At 40.6% G+C, this 18,987-nt stretch overlaps 1 protein-coding gene across 1 annotated transcript in view; it reads right to left on the bottom strand.

Annotated features, from left to right (window-relative positions):
- wscd1a (WSC domain containing 1a) overlaps nucleotides 1-18,987 on the bottom strand; it is a 36,997-nt gene that overhangs the window by 15,157 nt on the left and 2,853 nt on the right. The window contains exons 2-3 of the mRNA XM_083547977.1: nucleotides 7,949-8,511; nucleotides 7,318-7,432 (exon numbers count right to left, since the gene is read on the bottom strand). Of these exons, the coding sequence (XP_083404103.1) occupies nucleotides 7,318-7,432; nucleotides 7,949-8,354 (521 nt within the window). The 5' untranslated portion in view covers nucleotides 8,355-8,511. The remainder of the gene's footprint in view (nucleotides 1-7,317; nucleotides 7,433-7,948; nucleotides 8,512-18,987) is intronic.

An 18,987-nucleotide genomic window follows, 5' to 3' on the forward strand; every position in this document is an offset into this window, starting at 1 on the left:
GTTGTGTGTTCAGGAGACCAAGTGGAAAGGGAGTAAGGCCAGGAACATTGGAGGTGGGTTTAAACTGTTTTATCATGGTGTGGATGGAAAGAGAAATGGTGTAGGGGTGATTCTGAAGGAAGCGTACAGTAAGAGTGTAGTGGAGGTGAAGAGAGTTTCTGATAGGGTGATGATCGTGAAGGTGGAAGTTGAAGGGATGATGATAAATGTCATCAGTGCCTATGCTCCACAAGTTGGCTGTGAGATGGAGGAGAAACAAAGATTCTGGAGTGAATTAGATGAAGTGGTAGATGGTGTACCTAGGAAAGAACGATTGGTGATTGGGGCAGACTTTAATGGGCATGTAGGTGAAGGGAACAGAGGTGATGAGGAGGTGATGGGTAGGTATGGTTTTAAGGAGAGGAATGTGGAAGGGCAGATGGTGGTAGATTTTGCTAAAAGGATGGAAATGGCAGTGGTGAACACGTATTTTAAGAAGAAGGAGGATCATAGGGTGACGTATAAGAGTGGAGGAAGGTGCACACAGGTGGATTATCTTCTGTGTAGGAGATGCAACCTGAAAGAGATTGGAGACTGTAAGGTGTTGGCGGGGGACAGTGTAGCTAGACAGCATCGGATGGTGGTCTGTAGGATGGTTTTGGAGGCGAAGAAGAAGAGGAGAAAAGTAAGGTTTGAAAGAAGAATAAGATGGTGGAAACTGAAGGAGGAAGAGTGTAGTGTGAGGTTCAGGGAAGAGGTCAGACAGGGGCTTGGTGGTGGTGAAGAGGTGCCGGATGATTGGGCAACTACTGCAGGAGTGATGAGGGAGGCAGCTAGAAAAGTACTTGGTGTGACATCTGGAAATAGAAAGCAAGACAAGGAGACGTGGTGGTGGAATGAGGAAGTGCAGGAGAGCATTAGGGGAAAGAGATTGGCAAAACAGAAGTGGGATCAACAGAGTGATGAGAAAAGTAGGCAGGAGTACAAGGAGATGCGGCAGCAGGTTAAAAGGGATGTGGCGAAAGCCAAGGAAAAGGCATATGAGGAGCTGTATAAGAGGTTGGACACTAAGGAAGGAGAAAAGGATTTATACCGATTGGCCAAGCAGAGGGACCGAGCTGGGAAGGATGTACTGCAAGTTAGAGCAATAAAGGATGGAGAGGGAAATGTGTTGACTAGTAAAGAGAGTGTGTTGAGAAGATGGAGGGAGTATTTTGAGCAGCTGATGAATGAGGAAAATCAGAGAGAGAGAAGGTTGGAGGATGTGGAGATGGTGAAGCAGGATGTAGATAGGATTAGTAAGGAGGAAGTGAGAGCAGCGATTAAGAGGATGAAGAATGGAAAGTCGGTTGGACCAGATGACATACCGGTAGAAGCGTGGAGATGTTTAGGAGAGATGGCAGTGGAGTTTTTAACCAGATTGTTTAACAGGATTCTGGAAGGGGAGAGGATGCCTGAGGAATGGAGGAGTGTGCTGGTACCGATCTTTAAGCATAAGGGAGATGTGCAGACCTGCAGTAACTACAGGGGAATTAAGTTGATCAGTCACACCATGAAGTTATGGGAAAGAGTAGTGGAAGCCAGGCTGAGAGAAGAGGTGACCATCTGTGAGCAACAGTATGGTTTCATGCCAAGGAAGAGCACCACAGATGCCTTATTTGCTTTGAGGATGTTGATGGAGAAGTATAGAGAAGGACAGAAGGAGCTGCATTGTGTATTTGTGGATTTAGAGAAAGCGTACGACAGGGTGCCGAGAGAGGAGTTGTGGTATTGTATGAGGAAGTCAGGTGTGTCAGAGAAGTATGTGAGGGTGGTGCAGGACATGTATGAGGACAGTGTGACGGCAGTAAAGTGTGCAGTAGGTACGACAGACTGGTTCAGGGTGAAGGTTGGACTGCATCAAGGATCGGCCCTGAGCCCTTTCCTGTTTGCAGTGGTGATGGACAGGTTGACGGACGAGGTCAGACAGGAGTCTCCCTGGACTATGATGTTTGCAGATGATATTGTGATTTGTGGTGAGAGTAGAGAGCAGGTTGAGAAGAGCCTGGAGAGGTGGAGATATGCGCTGGAGAGAAGGGGAATGAAAGTCAGTAGGAGTAAGACAGAGTACATGTGTGTGAATGAGAGGGAGGGCAGTGGAGTGATGCGGTTGCAGGGAGAAGAGGTGGAGAAGGTGGAGGAGTTCAGGTACCTGGGGTCAACAGTGCAAAGTAATGGAGAGTGTGTTAGGGAAGTAAAGAAAAGAGTGCAGGCAGGGTGGAGTGGGTGGAGAAGAGTGACAGGAGTGATTTGTGATAGAAGAGTATCTGCAAGAATGAAAGGGAAAGTTTATAGGACTGTGGTGAGACCTGCGATGTTGTATGGATTAGAGACAGTGGCATTGAGTAAAAAACAGGAGGTGGAGCTGGAGGTAGCAGAGCTGAAGATGTTGAGGTTTTCGTTGGGAGTGACGAGGATGGACAAGATTAGAAATTAGTTTATTAGAGGGACAGCACATGTAGGATGTTTTGGTGACAAGGTGAGGGAGGCGAGATTGAGATGGTTTGGACATGTGCAGAAAAGGGACATGAATTATATTGGTAGAAAAATGCTGAAGATGGTGCCACCAGGTAGGAGGAAAAGAGGAAGGCCAAGGAGGAGGTTCATGGATGTGGTGAGGGAAGACATGCAGGTAGTTGGTGTAAAAGAGGCAGATATAGAGGACAGGGTGGTATGGAGACGGATGATCCGCTGTGGCGACCCCTAATGGGAGCAGCCGAAAGAAGAAGAAGAAGAAGAAGAAGAAGTGTGAAGTGGAAAAAAAGATCTCGAGTGTCCGGAACAGAGCCCTAGCCTCCTTAATCTCTCTGGACACCTCAGAAATGAACTGGAGCCTCGAGAACAACCCAACATCAGATCTTACAAATGTGATTGTTAAAGATGGATGAGAATGGGTTCCCTTTTAAGTCTGGTTATAATTAAGAATAAAAATGAATTGAAATCCTCACAGCCGCAACCCAAAATCTAGAGGAAGGTTTTCGGATTGGGATGTTCAACAAGGCAAAATCTGTCCACATACTTTTGGCATAATTCAGAATTAGTAGGCATTATTATTATTTCTGTGTGAGTTCACAGGTCTGATACAATTCCATATGTTGTACATATCATGGCCTGGGGTAAAACCTTTCTCTCTGGGGCTGATTAGCGATGCTTTTTTATAGCACATGAGGTTCTCATTCTGCCTGCCTGCCAGTCAGAGTCTAGAGAGGGTTAACAATTGGTTAATGGCCAGCTTGCAGCACTAAACATCTGCCTCACTTTTCTCTCTCAGGGATGGAGTGCAGCCTGAAGCCTCTTTATAGTGGCAGCTGTCCGCAGGATGCCACCTGGCCATCCGAATCTCCAGGCAACATCCACACGACGCCAACGAGCCCTCCGTGTGACGCACGTCTGCCGTAACGCTGCGGTCTAGCGTTAGCACCTGAAATCTCAGAATCATCTCCCATGCCTGGTCCTGAGCCGGTGAAATGCGCAGTGGACGTTCCTCGGGTCGATATACGCCATCGATACATTTCTATAGCAACCCTCGCTGGCTGTGTTTCTACAAATTACCATCTCGATAAGACCGTATCAGACAGTAAGCTCACGCCTACCTGTTTTCTCCGACGGCTCCTTTCGAGACATCATCGCTCTCAGAAACTAATCATTAAACCGCAAACCCACATTCTGACAGCTTGCGTTTATTTCGAAATAAAATGCAAAAACGAGACGGCAACCGGAAAACATATGATAAAATACACTACAGCGCCAAAAGTATTTGGACAGCTGACAGCCACACCCATACTGTACGTGTAATGATCAGGTGTATTGCTATATAGTGTGTCAAGGCAAACGTTTAGCATACAAGTTAATAAAAACTCTCTGAAATACCCAGGATGCAACACTGTGAAGCGAGATATTATAATACCAATGCGTTTAGAGTAAATTCCATTCGTTTTCATTTTGTCCTAATGGAGGAAGAATGTTGTACGTGACTGAAGGGACAAGAAATGGCGACTCGTATATAAGCCATCGCCGTTCTTCTGAATAATTCACTTGAGCGAACTTGATAAATCTGCCTTTTACGGATGCTGTGTGTCTTTTTTTTCTCTTGTTAGAGCTCATTGATTCCTTAAACGGCAACACAGACTCAGGCCAGGTGCACTAACCGGTTAATGCGTCGTGCCTCTGTCTGCATAAAACTCATATTCACTTTCAAAACATTATTCAGCCAAAGCAAATATATCTCACTGAATCAAAGACAAGACTGGCGATTTCCTTTAATGTGAAAATTTACATTTGCGCCATACAGAGGCTTCAGACTAATCACTGACTTCTACATAATGTATGAAATGCAGTGCAATTAATTCTAAGCACCGTGTTCCAATTCATCCTGAATGTGCTCAATAAGGTTAAGGTCAGAGCTCTATTGCAGGACATATCCCACTCCAACCCATGAAAAGAATATCTTTATGGAGCTGGCTTTGTGCACAGGGCTTACATGATCATGCTGAATCCAACAGTTTTTGGACGAACTACATATGGCTGAAAATGTTAGGTGTCCCAATACTTTTTACACATATAGTGTAGAGGTCGACCAATTCATCGGTTTTGCCAATTAATCGATATTCAAGTAATCAAGATATATGAAGTAATGATACTTGACCGCTGGAACTACTGGCTATCGGCAAAAAAAAATACCAATAGTTTATCAGGGAAGCGTACGTAGAAGAGAAGGTCCACTGTCGTTATGAGAGCGGCCTCTAGAGGCGAATCACTGACAACACATGCTGTTTGTTTTTACACGCGAGACTGCACGCTGCATGGAGAACGTACATTATATTTATTCATTAGAATGAATTATTTATAGTTATATTTATTAATATATTGAATACATTCATATTTATTTTATTTGGTATTTTCATGATTCAATACTGTTTATAATACACAAACTAATAATAAATGTACTGTTTTACATAGTGGGTTTTTTATTTATTTATTTATTTTTTATCCAGTATCCATTTTAAAAAGTATCAGTTCATTAATTGTTTTCTGGCATGTAAAATCCAACCTAGCTATTGGTTAGATCGGTTGACCTCTAATTTAGTGTATGTACACTGCTATAATTATCCATCATCTGCAATTCGTTTTAATAACTTTATAGTAGATCATAATGACTACAGCTCCATTAAGATGGGATTACTTGTTCATTTTAACCGAGAAAAGAACTCATAGTAAGGATATTAAAATTGTAATTTCTTTCAAAAACGAAATCGGTAAAGTTTGAGTGCCCTGCACTTATTCGGTTGCTGAAAGAGTGCTATATTGGATTTTCACTCTGGAAGTTACCGCAAATGTCAGCATGAGAAAAGTCATCCAAAATCAAATAATTAATCATCGCTGCTATACTGTCTGTCAAGTCAAGTCAAGTCAAGTTTATTTCTATAGCTCTTTCCACAACAGACATTGTCTCAAAGCAGCTTTACAGAAATCAACAGTGAAGGTGAACGATGTGTATTTCCCTGATGAGCAGCCGTGGCGACTGTGGTGAAGGAAAAACTCCCTTAGATGTTATGAGGAAGAAACCTTGAGAGGAACCAGACTCAAAAGGGGAACCCATCCTCATTTGGTTTTGCCTCGTCTGTCTTACTAAAGCCATGTGCATGAGTATTTAGACACAGGGGTTTTAGAGGATTAGGGGTTTAACAAAAAATATTGCTTAACTCTGCCTTGTTGGGAGAGACTTTGCTTTTCGTAAATGCAACACTGAAACACAGTTTAATAATTAGATTGAAATGATGGTTCTATGCTGTGGACAGGTTTCAAAACGGCTTCATGAGTAACTCGGGTAAAAAAATAATAGTCTGTTTCTCTTTATTATCTGAGGTAGTGCTTGGACACATGAGCAATAAGAAGTTTAATGGCCAGCTGTGACCTGCTTCCTTCTTATTTCAAAGCAAATTATTGAGCTAAAAGTCCTGGAGTCTTGTGTTGAATTTCCATTTGGTAGCAGTTGATCGGGACTTTCGGAAGTGTCCATGCAAATAAATGAGAAAGAACTAATCAGAGCTGAGGCTGCAAAGGGTAAAATTACGGTCAGATTTTCTATGGGAACTTCAACTGGGAAATATTTCAAGTTGGAAACTTACCAGGAATTTATGGGAATTTAAAATATAAACATTTTGTTTGGTATTAAGCTGCCATGCATGCAAACTTATACAGATAAAAAAAAAAATGACATTGTGCCTGATTGATTGTTAGTATAATTTTATTGAACAATAGCTTACACACAGCGCGAGGAAGTTTTAAATGTGTGTAATGTTCGTTATTTATATGAACACTCACCCAAATGAATATTTTTTGACATTATTTTGTGTGCAGAACTCAAGAAATGATGTGTGTGTTACTGAGGAATGCAACAGTGCAATTTGTTAACTCTCAGTTTATTCCTATTCATTCCAATTAATTCCCATGTACAGCTTCCAATCTTGAAAATTCCCAGTATTTTGCAAGCCTAATCAAAGCGATAAAAGGCAGAACAGAAACATTAGGATTGGCCAAATTAGGTTACAAAGCAACACTAAACCTAAGCTCGGAATATCAAGCCATGTCAGGAACACTCAGTGAGGAGGTAGAAACAAGAATCCTTAGACAAACAACTCAAATTATAGTAAAAAACATGGAAGTATGGGAAAGGAAGGGCTTATGATGCAAAGCACACATTAGTGTCTTTAAACCAGCAAAGCAAAGTTATAGCATGGACAGGTATCTATTCTGATAAAACCAGGTCATTGGTCATTACAGATGACGTGACTGCTGTTGCAGGATAAACTCTGGAGTAGATAGAGCTATATTTTTTTTATATCCAACAAAGTGAGACTGCAAATGTCATCCATGTTATAAAGTAAGCCCTGACATATTGCGGGCTAATTAGCTTGATTAGCAGCATGCATTCCTCCCACGGTTTGTCTCTGGTGAGCTCCAGGCTGATGGGATGGAGCAGGTGTTGGCGCAATCATTTCAGATTTTAAAGACACCATTAACACACATGCTGTCTTACCCCAGAGCTGAGTCTCGATAACTAGCCCTGCTTTAAATCACAAGGTTTTGAAGTAACACAGTCACTTCAATGGAAATTAAGAAAACTAACCATCTTAGACATGAAAACTTTAAAACTCCTCATTATGGCCAGTATCTTGGAGACGGAGGAGTACATGAGTTACATACATTTATACGGACAACTGCTTGATTAGAACATATACATAACATGCAGAGGCGCTAATCCTCATCGTATTTATCAAATGGAAACTTTGGGTTTACCTTTCGGTGCAGGTGTCTTGACATAAAGTGCTGGTCATTTTGCGGAAATCGTAGAACACCATACCCTTTAAGGTTCGATCCTTAGCATCGTCCATAAAACATCCAACGTAGCTTCCTGGATAGAAGGCAAACGAGAACGATAGTACTATCAGAGCATGACTAAATACTTTTGCTGCAAATTGAAGTAAAAATTCATGTCCAAGATTTAAACTTGTTCCAGCATGACAATGCCCCTGTGCACAAAGCCAGCTCCATTAAAATATGCTTTACATGGGATGAAGTGGAAGATCTCCTGCTATAGAGCACCAACCCTATTGAAGACAATGAATGTGTACGCTGACCAGGCCTCCTCACCTTCTTACCTACATCAGAACCTGACTTTACTAACACACTTGCTGAATGAATCTCACACAAATCTCCACAAAATCTAGTGGACCATTTTCCCAGAAGACTCTAGCTTATTATAAGAGCAAATGGAGACTGAATGTGAAATGAAATGTTCAAAAAGAAGCATACGAATCTTATGGTCAGGTTTCCTCAAATCTTTGCTGATTAGTATACAAATGTACATACATACATTCATAGGCATATATACACAGTCAGGAGCTTTAAAACATCAACAGTCCGTTACCTTTGTGCCTGACTTTCCTCTTAGGAGTAACCCTCTCAATCCTGTTTGTGTCCTGCTCAGACATCAAACTGTGAAACCAACGTCGCCGAAGATGCCGGATCTCCTGGTTGCGTGTCAGGAGCCATTGTGCTTCGCTCCCATCGTCCGATTGACCAACCTGGTACGCTTTACTTCCCAAGCGTGACCCCATCAGGCCATGCCCAGTCCTGAGAGCCGGAGCCTCGAGTGCTCGTGGAGGTGAAGGCAGCGAGGGTGGAGGAAACGAGCTGTCGCGCTGAGAAACCACCAGTCCTGATCTCTGCAGCAAGAGGACGCTTCCTGCCATGAGGTAAGCCACGCCCAGGAAGAGGAAAAGCAACTGAGTCCGTCGCAAAAAGCGCTGAAGTCTGTAGAAGGGCTTCGCCATTTTGATCGGGTTTCAGAATGTCATTGCGAGAGCGAGTTTAATCCTTCGTTGTGGAATATTCATTTACGTCCTCGCAACCCTGGTCTGTCAAGCGAACGCTCACAAGTGAAAATTCAGTAAACACTGAGCTCCATTGCTTGAAGAAACCTCCGAGAACCTGAAGTGAAAATAGAAAGCTGTTAGATACAAGGCACATTGTTCCCATTCTTACATCCTGGGTGATAAAGCTGAAGGCAGGAGAGCGCATGGAAAATTATGGATCCGAGTGTGCAGAGGGTCTTACTGCTTATATGTCTCCATTACAGACAAGGAAATACTTCTCAACTGAGCTGACAGCTCTACTCTTCTCCCCTCTTCTTCTCAATAGTCTTATCTGACATGGATTTACTAGGGGCAACTCAGAAATCTTTTATACAGGGTTTCTTGTAGGTTTTACAAAGTCAGATTTAGGACTTTTTAAGAACATAAAGAATGAAATTGAAGACCTATATCACAACATCACAACCACACACAAATACGTCGTTAGCAACTGGCCTAAACCAAGCTGTCAGCTTGGTGTTTCCTGGACTTTAAGTTCTTATCGTTCATTCTTAATTCTACCTTCTATATTTCATTGGTTAAATATGATGCTGCTTTACTTTTACAAGGAAAAAACCCATATCAGTCGACCTCTAGTATACACGATACAGCTTAAATAAAAGTTTCTATTCACTTGAACTAGGAGACCCAAACCTGTTCCAGCATTACAATGCACAAAGCCAGCTCCATGAAGATCTACACATCTGACAGAGTGAAAGATCTCCTGCTATAGAGCTCCAACCCTGTTGAACATGATGAATTTGAGATCGTTGACTGTACCCCAAGCCTCCTCACCTACATCAGTATTTCACTTTACTACACCCTTGTGGATGAACGTATCTCAACAAATCTCCACAAGATCTATTCCCGGAAGAGTGGAGGTTAGTATAACGGGGAATAAACGTGGAATGAGATTTCCAATCTTATGGTCAGATGTGCACAATCTTTTGCACAGACTTTTGGAAAGCGATTGTGCCAGGAAGCATTTTTCATTTCCGAAACATCTTACACAGCATTCCTCAGTATTTACCCGCCACATTATTTCCACGCCAAAGAAAAACGCTGATATGCGCTTATATACTTGGGAAAAAAAAAAACCAAACAGAATAAAGAAACTAATTGAAGTTTTTCGGGGCGGGACGTCTGCCTGCACCACTGAACTCCCGCCTAATCACTCGAGCTGAGCTTTGCACTGCACCCTTAAACAGTTTCGTCTGAAATCAGTCTGCGGAGACGTCTGCGGAGACAAACACAAACCCGCGCTCTGCGATGATTAATTTTTAAGTGCTAACAGAATAATCAGTCGACTGCCGATGAATATGTATGTGGGATTATTCTGCAGTGCAGGATGTAATATTAAAGAACAAGACTTGATGGCTACGGATATCATTCCTAGTGGATGGACCTCCACCTCTTTATGGAGTTCTCTTCAATTGTAGACCAGCTGGAGATGGTTCCTCATCAACAGCCAAAAGATCCATGAGCAACTCAAGAACTTTGAGGATGCTCTATATTGCTTCAGGACCATGAACAATTCTCCATTCAATTGTCCATTGCTAAACACCTCACCAATGATAAAACTGTAATGGATGGACGTTCGGTGTTGAGGATGAGGACGTGGTTCCTCTTTGAGTCTTCTCAAGGTTCCTTCCTCGTGCCATTTCAGGACGCTTCTTTCCTTCACAACAGTTGCCATCGGCTCGCTCGTTAGAGATCAACTTAGTTATAAGGAACGAAATTATCTTCAGCACTGATCTTATACACTCTTTTATACAACTTTATAACTTCTTAACCTCTGTAAAGCTGCTCTCAAACAACATCCATTGTTAAATGCGCTCTAGAAATAAAAATGAATTGAATTCAGAAGTCAAAAAACAAACAAGCATTTTTTTTTCTTAACGTATGTAACACTTTTAATAATGGACAATATCCCGAAGCAGCTTTTCTGTAAGCTTTAGTCATAACTTACCGTAAATTCCGGATTATAAAGCACACCCATATATAAGCCGCACCCACTAAATTTTACAAAGATTTTTATTTTGAACATAAATACGCCGCACCTGTCTATAATCCGCAGGTGTCTACACTGAACTTGTACTTTACACAAGATTTAAAGAAAGACACGTTACACACGGTGTAACGGGTGAAATATGTTGCGCTTCCTTTAGGAGCAGAGCGGTATTTTGGGAATAGCCTGCACTGCATTTTTCCAGTATTACTGCATGTGTGTAAGACTGAGGAATATGTCCTTATTTTTTTTTGATGCTCATTTCTAAGTTTCTTTGACTAACCCGTAACGCTGTTGCCAAGAAAAATAAAAAAGCGTGAGTTTTGGAAACCTGTCTGTGCTTATATGATTTCTGTTGTAACTGGAGTTAGCGAGCTCTCCCTTCACCCAGACTCAACGCGTTATAACGGCTTGTATCTAAACAGTAGCCCGACCAAGAAAGTCATTGTTCACTGTCTTCCTCCTTCCTTTCACAACTATTTCTCTCGAGAGTTTATCTTTTGGCATCGTCATGCGTTTAAGAAAAAAGTTTTTTCTCCCGATGCCGTGCAGCTCAGAACACAGGTGAGGTGCATTTTTTTAATTTCCATTCGGAAATTTAATTGGTCTAATGTTATGTCGCTCAGTTTTTTGGCTTGAAGTTTGTGAAACCAGAAAAAAAACAAGAAAAATTAAATAAGCCGCTTTGTTGTTTAAGTTCAAAACGTGGAAAAAAGTAGCGGCTTATAGACCGAAAAATACGGTAGTCTCTATAAGTTTATACATAATGATCAAGGACAGTGGCAGTGAGAACTTCTAAGACAACTAACTAAGAAACCATCATACAGACCAGATTTAAAACGAAACCCATCTTCATCTTTAACCATTCATTACAGTTCCATCAATGTACAAGTTATTGGGTTTTTTTGAGGTCGATGTTTTTTTCCACTGACGAATTTGACAAAGGATGAAAATTCCAGTGTAGGAGTGTTGAAGCATTGAAGAATCAAAGTCGTTATAAAAATCGCCCAATGCGATATGGACCTAATCACAAACTTGGATATGACATCTACGTAGCCTGTTCGATCCTGAGACCTATATCACGGGCTACGATGCATGCTAATATAAAAAAAATAAAACACCACATCATCACCCTGCACTATCAGTGATAACAGTTTAGACTTAGACTTAGAAATACATTATTGATCCCTTGAGGGAAATTATTGTGTTACAACAGCAGCAGGTTACACAAACAGTAGGGGGTAAAAAACAAAAAAAAGTGTAGAATGTAAGTAAATAAATATAACTTAAATAAATAAATATGGTATTGGCAGATGATGCTACATAAAATAACTGGATGCAACAGGCAATTAAAAAAGAAAGAAAGAAAGAGAAGAAAGAAAGAAAGAAAGAAAGAAAGAAAGAAAGAAAGAAAGAAAGAAAGAGAAGAAAGAAAGAAAGAAAGAAAGAAAGAAAGAAAGAAAGAAAGAAAGAAAGAAAGAAAGAAAGAAAGAAAGAAAGAAAGAAAGAAAGAAAGAAAGAAAGAAAGGAGAAGAAACACATATGGATGGAAAAGTTGGGTGTCTTTTGGCCGTAGAATTTGGGAAACCATTAACTGAGGAAAAAATCTTTTAAAGAACCAAAAAATGTCCAATATTCATTACAGGATTAATCTTATACCATATTGAAAGTCACATTTTAATTATAAAGACTAGTATTCAAGCGGATCAGGATGGGTTTTTCCGTTTTCTTTCTTTTTGTTTTGTATTAAGACCCTGATTTGAAATCTTCCCCAGGCAGAATTCTTCGCAGTGTTCCTTTAAAAAGCTAGTTCCGCAAACTAATCCCATGCTTTTGTCCATGTAACCTCTTGTGCCCTTGTTCTGGACCCGGTTTTGGCGAGAGGCCCAGATTTGCATAAAAGCTGAGGAAGCAGCGGCGGGCGTTTTTGCCGGCACCAGGGGAAACCGTTGGCGAGATCCTGCTGAGAATGTCAATCAGCTCGGAGGCTCATTATTCCACAGCCGGTGCGCGATGAGGGACTGGTGGCTGCTGGATTGCTTTCGGAAGCGTTCTGGAGCTTCTGATTTCTCAATTCTTCCAAAGAATAAATACGACTTGTGTGCGATAGAAATGGCAGAATTCACTTTTTTCTTTTTACAAATACGCTATAATCTTATTATCAACACTCTGGACAAAGGTTCCTGGACACCTGAGCATTAGATTGGTATGTGCTACTTTTAGAACATCCCATTCCACATTTAATCCCCGTTTGCTCTTTTAATCTCCTCCAGTCTCCACTCATTATGTTTCACTAAATTTTGTGGATATTTGTGTGAGTGAACCAAAAAGTCTTTTTTTTTTTACTTTATAAATCATCTTCCACTCCAAACCACGTAAAGCAGGTCTTCTTTGGAACTGACATCAACACGGCGATGAGCGAAACGTACGTCCGCGTTCTGTAAGCGTTATTTAAAGAGCAAAAAGTCGTCTGGAGTGATGTATATCATGAAACGACCTGCCCAGTCACTGCACCTAAATCCTATTGAACTGCTCTGGAATGAACTGGATCGTAAAGAACTAGTGAAGAAAGTTTACTGTGAGGAAGTGAGGAAGTTTTACATGAAGCAAAGTATTTCAGCTGGATGTTTGGAGAAATGGACTGTCTCAGAGTGTGTAAAGCTGTAATAAAATTTTTTTATGAAAATAAAATGGAAAATTTATCTATCTATCTATCTATCTATCTATCTATCTATCTATCTATCTATATATATATCTATATATATATATATATATGCATAATATTTTTTTCTTATATTGATTTCCAACAGGTTCACTTTTATCGTGATATAAGGAAAAGGAAGAAAAAACTAAGACGATTAAGGTGTGGTACTTGGCATTAAATCTTTAATCCCTTATGCCAATATATCGCGCAGCGTCTTTTTAAACCTGAGTGGGTTTTCAAAGTCAGCGCTGCGTTTTAGACAGCTTCTCTCTATACGGCTGCATAAATCCAGGTGTTTGGGAAACGGAAGAGTGTGTGGAATTCTAAACGAGCTTCTCCCTTCCTCTCTCACACAGACCCATTTCTATCAGAATGAACCATAGGGTCTGTAGTGATGTTAATAAAATGATGGCCTACATTAGAAAGACGTAAAGGTACCGGACACGTTCTTCATTACAGCTCGATCATCTCTCTAAATAATGCCGTCATTCTCCATTAGTTATACTTAGGAGTATATTATTTTTCGACTCTTCTGCTGCCTCACAGCTCCAGGGTTCGATCCTGAGCTCAGATTATTCTGCGTATCGTTTTGAATGTTCTTTACTATCCATTTGGGGTTCTCTGGTTTCCTCCCATATCCCAAAAAAACATTCCAATGGGTGGATTAGTGGTTAATTCTGACTTCATGGACAAGATCCATCAACAGAATGTGCTTACTGAAGATAGATATTTGGATGGATAAATGGCATTAGATGTTTTACAGAGCAACTTAGAGATGTTTTTAGAGCTTAGATCTAAAAAATTATTTACTAATCTAGAAATTCCAGAAATCTGAAAGTATGAAGGTCTCTAGGTGACTCCCAGTAACATCTAAAAATATTCAGAAAAATCAACAAATTATTCATTTACAAATAAATCAATGACCAATAACTAGAGAAGTGGTAACTCAGTGGTTAATGATCTGGGTTACTTATTGGGGTTCCATCCTTAGTATGACCAAGCTACCACTATTGGGCCCTTGAGCAAGGCCCTCACCTTCTGGGCTCCAGGGGTGTCTGACATCACTGGAAAATGTGAAAAAAGAATTTCTTACAAGCTTTTTATTAATTTTGACAGCTCCTTTTGTAAAATCCATATCAACCCTATATCTAGGAACCCCTGGTCTAACAATAGGCCATGCCCTAATCCAGCAATATGTAAATAGTTAACCAAGAACTAATTAAACCAACACTAACTTCATTACATCATGATTACACAGTAAACAAACCAATTTTATCGCAGTCATTCAATAATAAATGACATACAGTAACATACAAGAACATACAGAAACGCAAGAGATCGATGCTGAGTTACCTGACCTCCAGGTCACAATATACACCCTTACACGTTCTTGCTCTCAAACTTCCAGCTACAGATTGAGCACGTACGCACACTATAAAAAAAGTCTCCCATTCACAAAGAAAATGCGAAGTATTCTGTTCTTTGACAAGGCAAAAAAAATATATTTAAAGAATTTAATTTGTCACATATTCTGTGCGTCACAGTGAAATTCTTTCCTCACATTCCCCAGGTGTGGTCAGAGTGCAGAGTCAGCCATAATAGCTCTATGACAGAGAGGGTTGAGGGCCTTGCTCAAGGGCCCAGGAGTGGCAGTTTGGCGAGGCTATGGCTTGAACCCACGACCTTCTGATCGATTAAACTGCTTGACTTCATTAAGCTTTTTTCCGAAAGTCAAATCTGTTCGAGAATCAACCGAACTGTAGATTTTTGAGCACATGTCGGATTTGTCTGCGTCCTCCTTAAAGCCGTTCTACTGCAAACTTTTGCATTTGCTCCGTCATGAAAGAGGGGTAGGGGTAGCTCAGCTCCCACTGCTGGGCCCTTGAGCACGGCCCACCTTCAGTTGTATAAAATGACATAAATGTAAGTCGCCCTAAATACAGTAAAGGCGTCAAATTAATACATTTTTACGGAAATTTTTTTACGAACATACATCACAATACATACAATACAATACATGATCCCCATGTCACACTGCAATATCATCTAAAGTTTCTACATCTTCAATCCGCAACACGCTCAGACCTGCGTTCTCTCGCTAACGGTAGCTGGCAGCAAACAAAAAAACGTCACGCAAACACTCATTTTTCCTCCATAACTCGATACGTTTCTCTTCTTGCTCTACTGTCCACCTGACTCGACTGGAATCTTGTAGGATTATGGCCAAAATCACGCATTAACATATAATATACATTACACACAACATATGTTACATATTAATCTATATATACTGTATTATACATTAACATGTAATAAGCTGGGCATAAAAACTTGGCGTGGTGAGGTTCGGTGAGGTGCAGTGGCTGATGGGTAACGCAATCCCGTGTCCTTCTACTCGAAAACTCAAAAAGATTATGTAGATGCTCACTTGGACATTCTAAACAATGAACACATTCTCTGCTCCAATTTGCACACCTGTGTGGGGGAAAACAGATATAAAAAAGGTGGCCCACTGCTTCGAGGGCATGCGGTGATCCCCATCTGTCCCCTTTAACTCGAGAAAATTGGCCTCGATTGTTATTTGAACAAAAGCTTCTGTCGCAGTAAACTGAATGGGCCGTGTCTTTTCATGTATTCATTAGCTAGAGGCTTTAATTAAAAACCGATTTGAAGCAAGTGCAGCCTGAGCGTTCAACTGATCATTCGATCCAAGACTGCACTTTATTTTCCGTACTAGCACAGGATCTAGGAGGAAAGAAAGAGAACATCATGGTGCAATACCATGCCATGGAATAATTATGGTCAAGATTTGCATTACATAGAAAAAAGCTTGTGGACACCTGATCATAACATTTGGATGTGACTTATGAACATCAAATTCCACATTTGGTCCCTGTTATTATGAAATCCATTCTTTTGGGAAGATGTTGCAAGGGTGTTAGTGTCAGGTACTGAACTAGTTAAGGTGAGGAGGCCTGAAGAGCAGCCATAGCAAGTCAAACGTCCCGGTCATGTGACTTCAGTCAACAGCACTGCTAATAACACTTTAATAAACGTATATAAAACATCTGCCGTCATCTTACCTACTCATTATCTTCAATATTAGAGCATGGAACAATTCAATGGTATACATATACAAACTAGGTGTATATTGTCTATGTTAACCTCCACAAAATCTATCGGAACACCTTCCAGGAGGACATTATAACTAGAGTCGACCGATTCATTAGTTTTGCTGATTAATTGGCACTGATAATTGATTGCTGGAGGTATCCGATATCGGCAAAAATCCATACCGATAGTTTTTCCGGGTTGCATTGAACAGTAAGAGAGCGGCCTCTAGAGGTGAATCACTGATACCACATATTCTTTAAATTAAGTGTCTTTTTTAATACATTTTGGATGGAACTGTGTTTGTTTATTTATTTATTTAAAGGTTTAATTTTAAATAACAGTTTAAATGCATGTCTTTTATTTACCTCTAAATTTATGAATATCATTTATATATTCATTTATTTTATTTAGCACATTTTCAAGATTCAGAACCGTTTTGCAATTTTGATTATATTTATTTCAGTAGTATTTTATATGGAATGTTGTTGTTGCTTTTTTTTAAATTTTTTATCCAGCATCCATTTTAAAATCTATTAGTTGATTATCAGTAGGTACGATCTGACCTAACTAACGGTATCGGCAAAATCCACATTGGGTCGTCCTCTAATTATAATGAACTAAATGTGTAATGAGATGTCAAGAAGGACATCTTATAGTCAGGTGTCCACAAACCTTTGTCCATACAGTGTCATTTCAAGAAATAAATTTATAAGATTTCTGTACTACACAGCCATTTTCCAGCTTTGGGTCTAAATTCGGAGTGAAATGCACAGCTGTGTGTGTGTGTGTGTGTGTGTGTGTGTGTGGCCCTCACACCTGACCCGTATCAAACACGCTCCACTTCCCCGGCCCATGGCCGACATTTACAGCTCCATTTTAAGGCACAGCGAGAGACGCCTGATCGTGATTTTTTTCTTTTTATCCGAGCTGCGTAGGCATATTTATGCATTGTGTTGCTCGAGCCACATTTGCATTTCTTAGATTTACTGCACGGCTGTGAACAAGCCACGGCGACTCGAATCCGCTCGATAAACTCATGCGCAAAACGACGGCAAAAAAAAAGGCAGCTTTATTGACCACTAAATTCGAACGGGAGGCCGTGAAACTGCAGAGGAGACATGCAGGATTGGGTGAGGGATCTACAAAAACACGACGATGCACCTTGTCTTACATGCGAATATACAGTAGACACCGATACACAAAAACACACCAATGTGTGTGTGTGTGTGTGTGTGTGTGTGTGTGTGTGTGTGTGTGTGTGTGTGTGTGTGTGTAGGTATGATTATAATGCAATTGCACTGCATATTCAGGAAATGTTTTCATCATCGCTCAGCTCTTGGAAAAAAATAACCACGCAGAAAACATTGTGTTCCAAGGATATAAAATAAACAAAAAATACCCAATTTTCAGTAAAAAAAAAAAAATACTATATGGAAAAAAGTATTGGGACTCCTAACTTTTCCCACACAGCCATTTGTGATTCCTCCCCAAGTCTCTGCATGTGCTTTACTTGAACTAGGAGGCCTAAACCTGGTCCAGCATGGCAATGCTCCTGTGCACAAAGCTAGCTCTATGAAGATAGAAGATAGATTTACACTGAATAGACTGAAAGAACTCCTGCTATAGAGCTCAAACCCTATTGAACATCATGAATGTGAATGCTGACTGCACCACAGGCCTCCTCTCCTCACCTCACCTCACCTACAGTACATCAGTACCTGACTTTACTAACAACTTTGTAGCTAAATGAACCTCACACCAATCTACACAAAATCTAGTCGAACATCTTCCCAGGAAAGTGGAGCTTATTATAACTAGAGGTCAACCGATTCACCTGTTTTGCAGATTAACCGGCACCGATAGTGGATTATGGGTATCGGCAAAAAAAAATCCACCCGATAGTTTTTCCGGGTTGCGTTATACAGTACTAGAGCAGCCTCTAGAGGTAAATCTCTGATGCCACGTGCTGTTTATTTGACGTACTTTATTTATTTGGGATGTAACTTTATTTATTTGGAGTGTTGGTTTTGTTTACATTTTAATGCATTACTTTTATTCATTGTCATATGTACAGACGTCGGTGAAAATGAAATGCTTAAGTGAGGCTAGAGGTGAACTACAGCGAATATTAAACATTAAACAATATTAAACAGTCTAAAGATCCATGACATTAATGAGCAACTCAAGAACAAAGAGGATGGATTTAGATTGTAATTAAATTCAACAATGTCATCCACAATGAGATTAAGACCTCTTCACACATCCACCCAAAAAAGCCACACCTAAGGACCCGCCTCACATACTCTGATCGTTAACCCCTCTATACTTCTATACACTATCCCTTTACATCCTAACGATTTCCCTTACTCCTGACACCTCCTCCACTCTCGCCTCCTTCTTGTCCCTTAACGAGGCTATCCGGGGAGGGGAGGAGCCTCGAAGCTGGAGCATACAAATTTATGGAAGTTCGCTCTGATAGAAGTTCAGTTGACCTGAATCAACTCCCAGATCAACAATCTGCAATAAAGGCAGCTTGGTGGTGCTGGGATTTGAGCTCATGACCTTTGGATAAGTAAAATCCCTTAATCACGGAGCTACCACCTCCAAACTAATGACGCTACACCCTATGTAATGCATTTCGTAGTACATTTAGGGCATTTGGCAGACGCCCTTATAAGGAGTGACGACTTACATTCATCTCATTCATACAAATGAGCAGCTGTGGAGCC

Source organism: Silurus aristotelis (genome assembly GCF_946808225.1).
Source record: "Silurus aristotelis genome assembly, chromosome: 8".
Taxonomy (NCBI): domain Eukaryota; kingdom Metazoa; phylum Chordata; class Actinopteri; order Siluriformes; family Siluridae; genus Silurus; species Silurus aristotelis.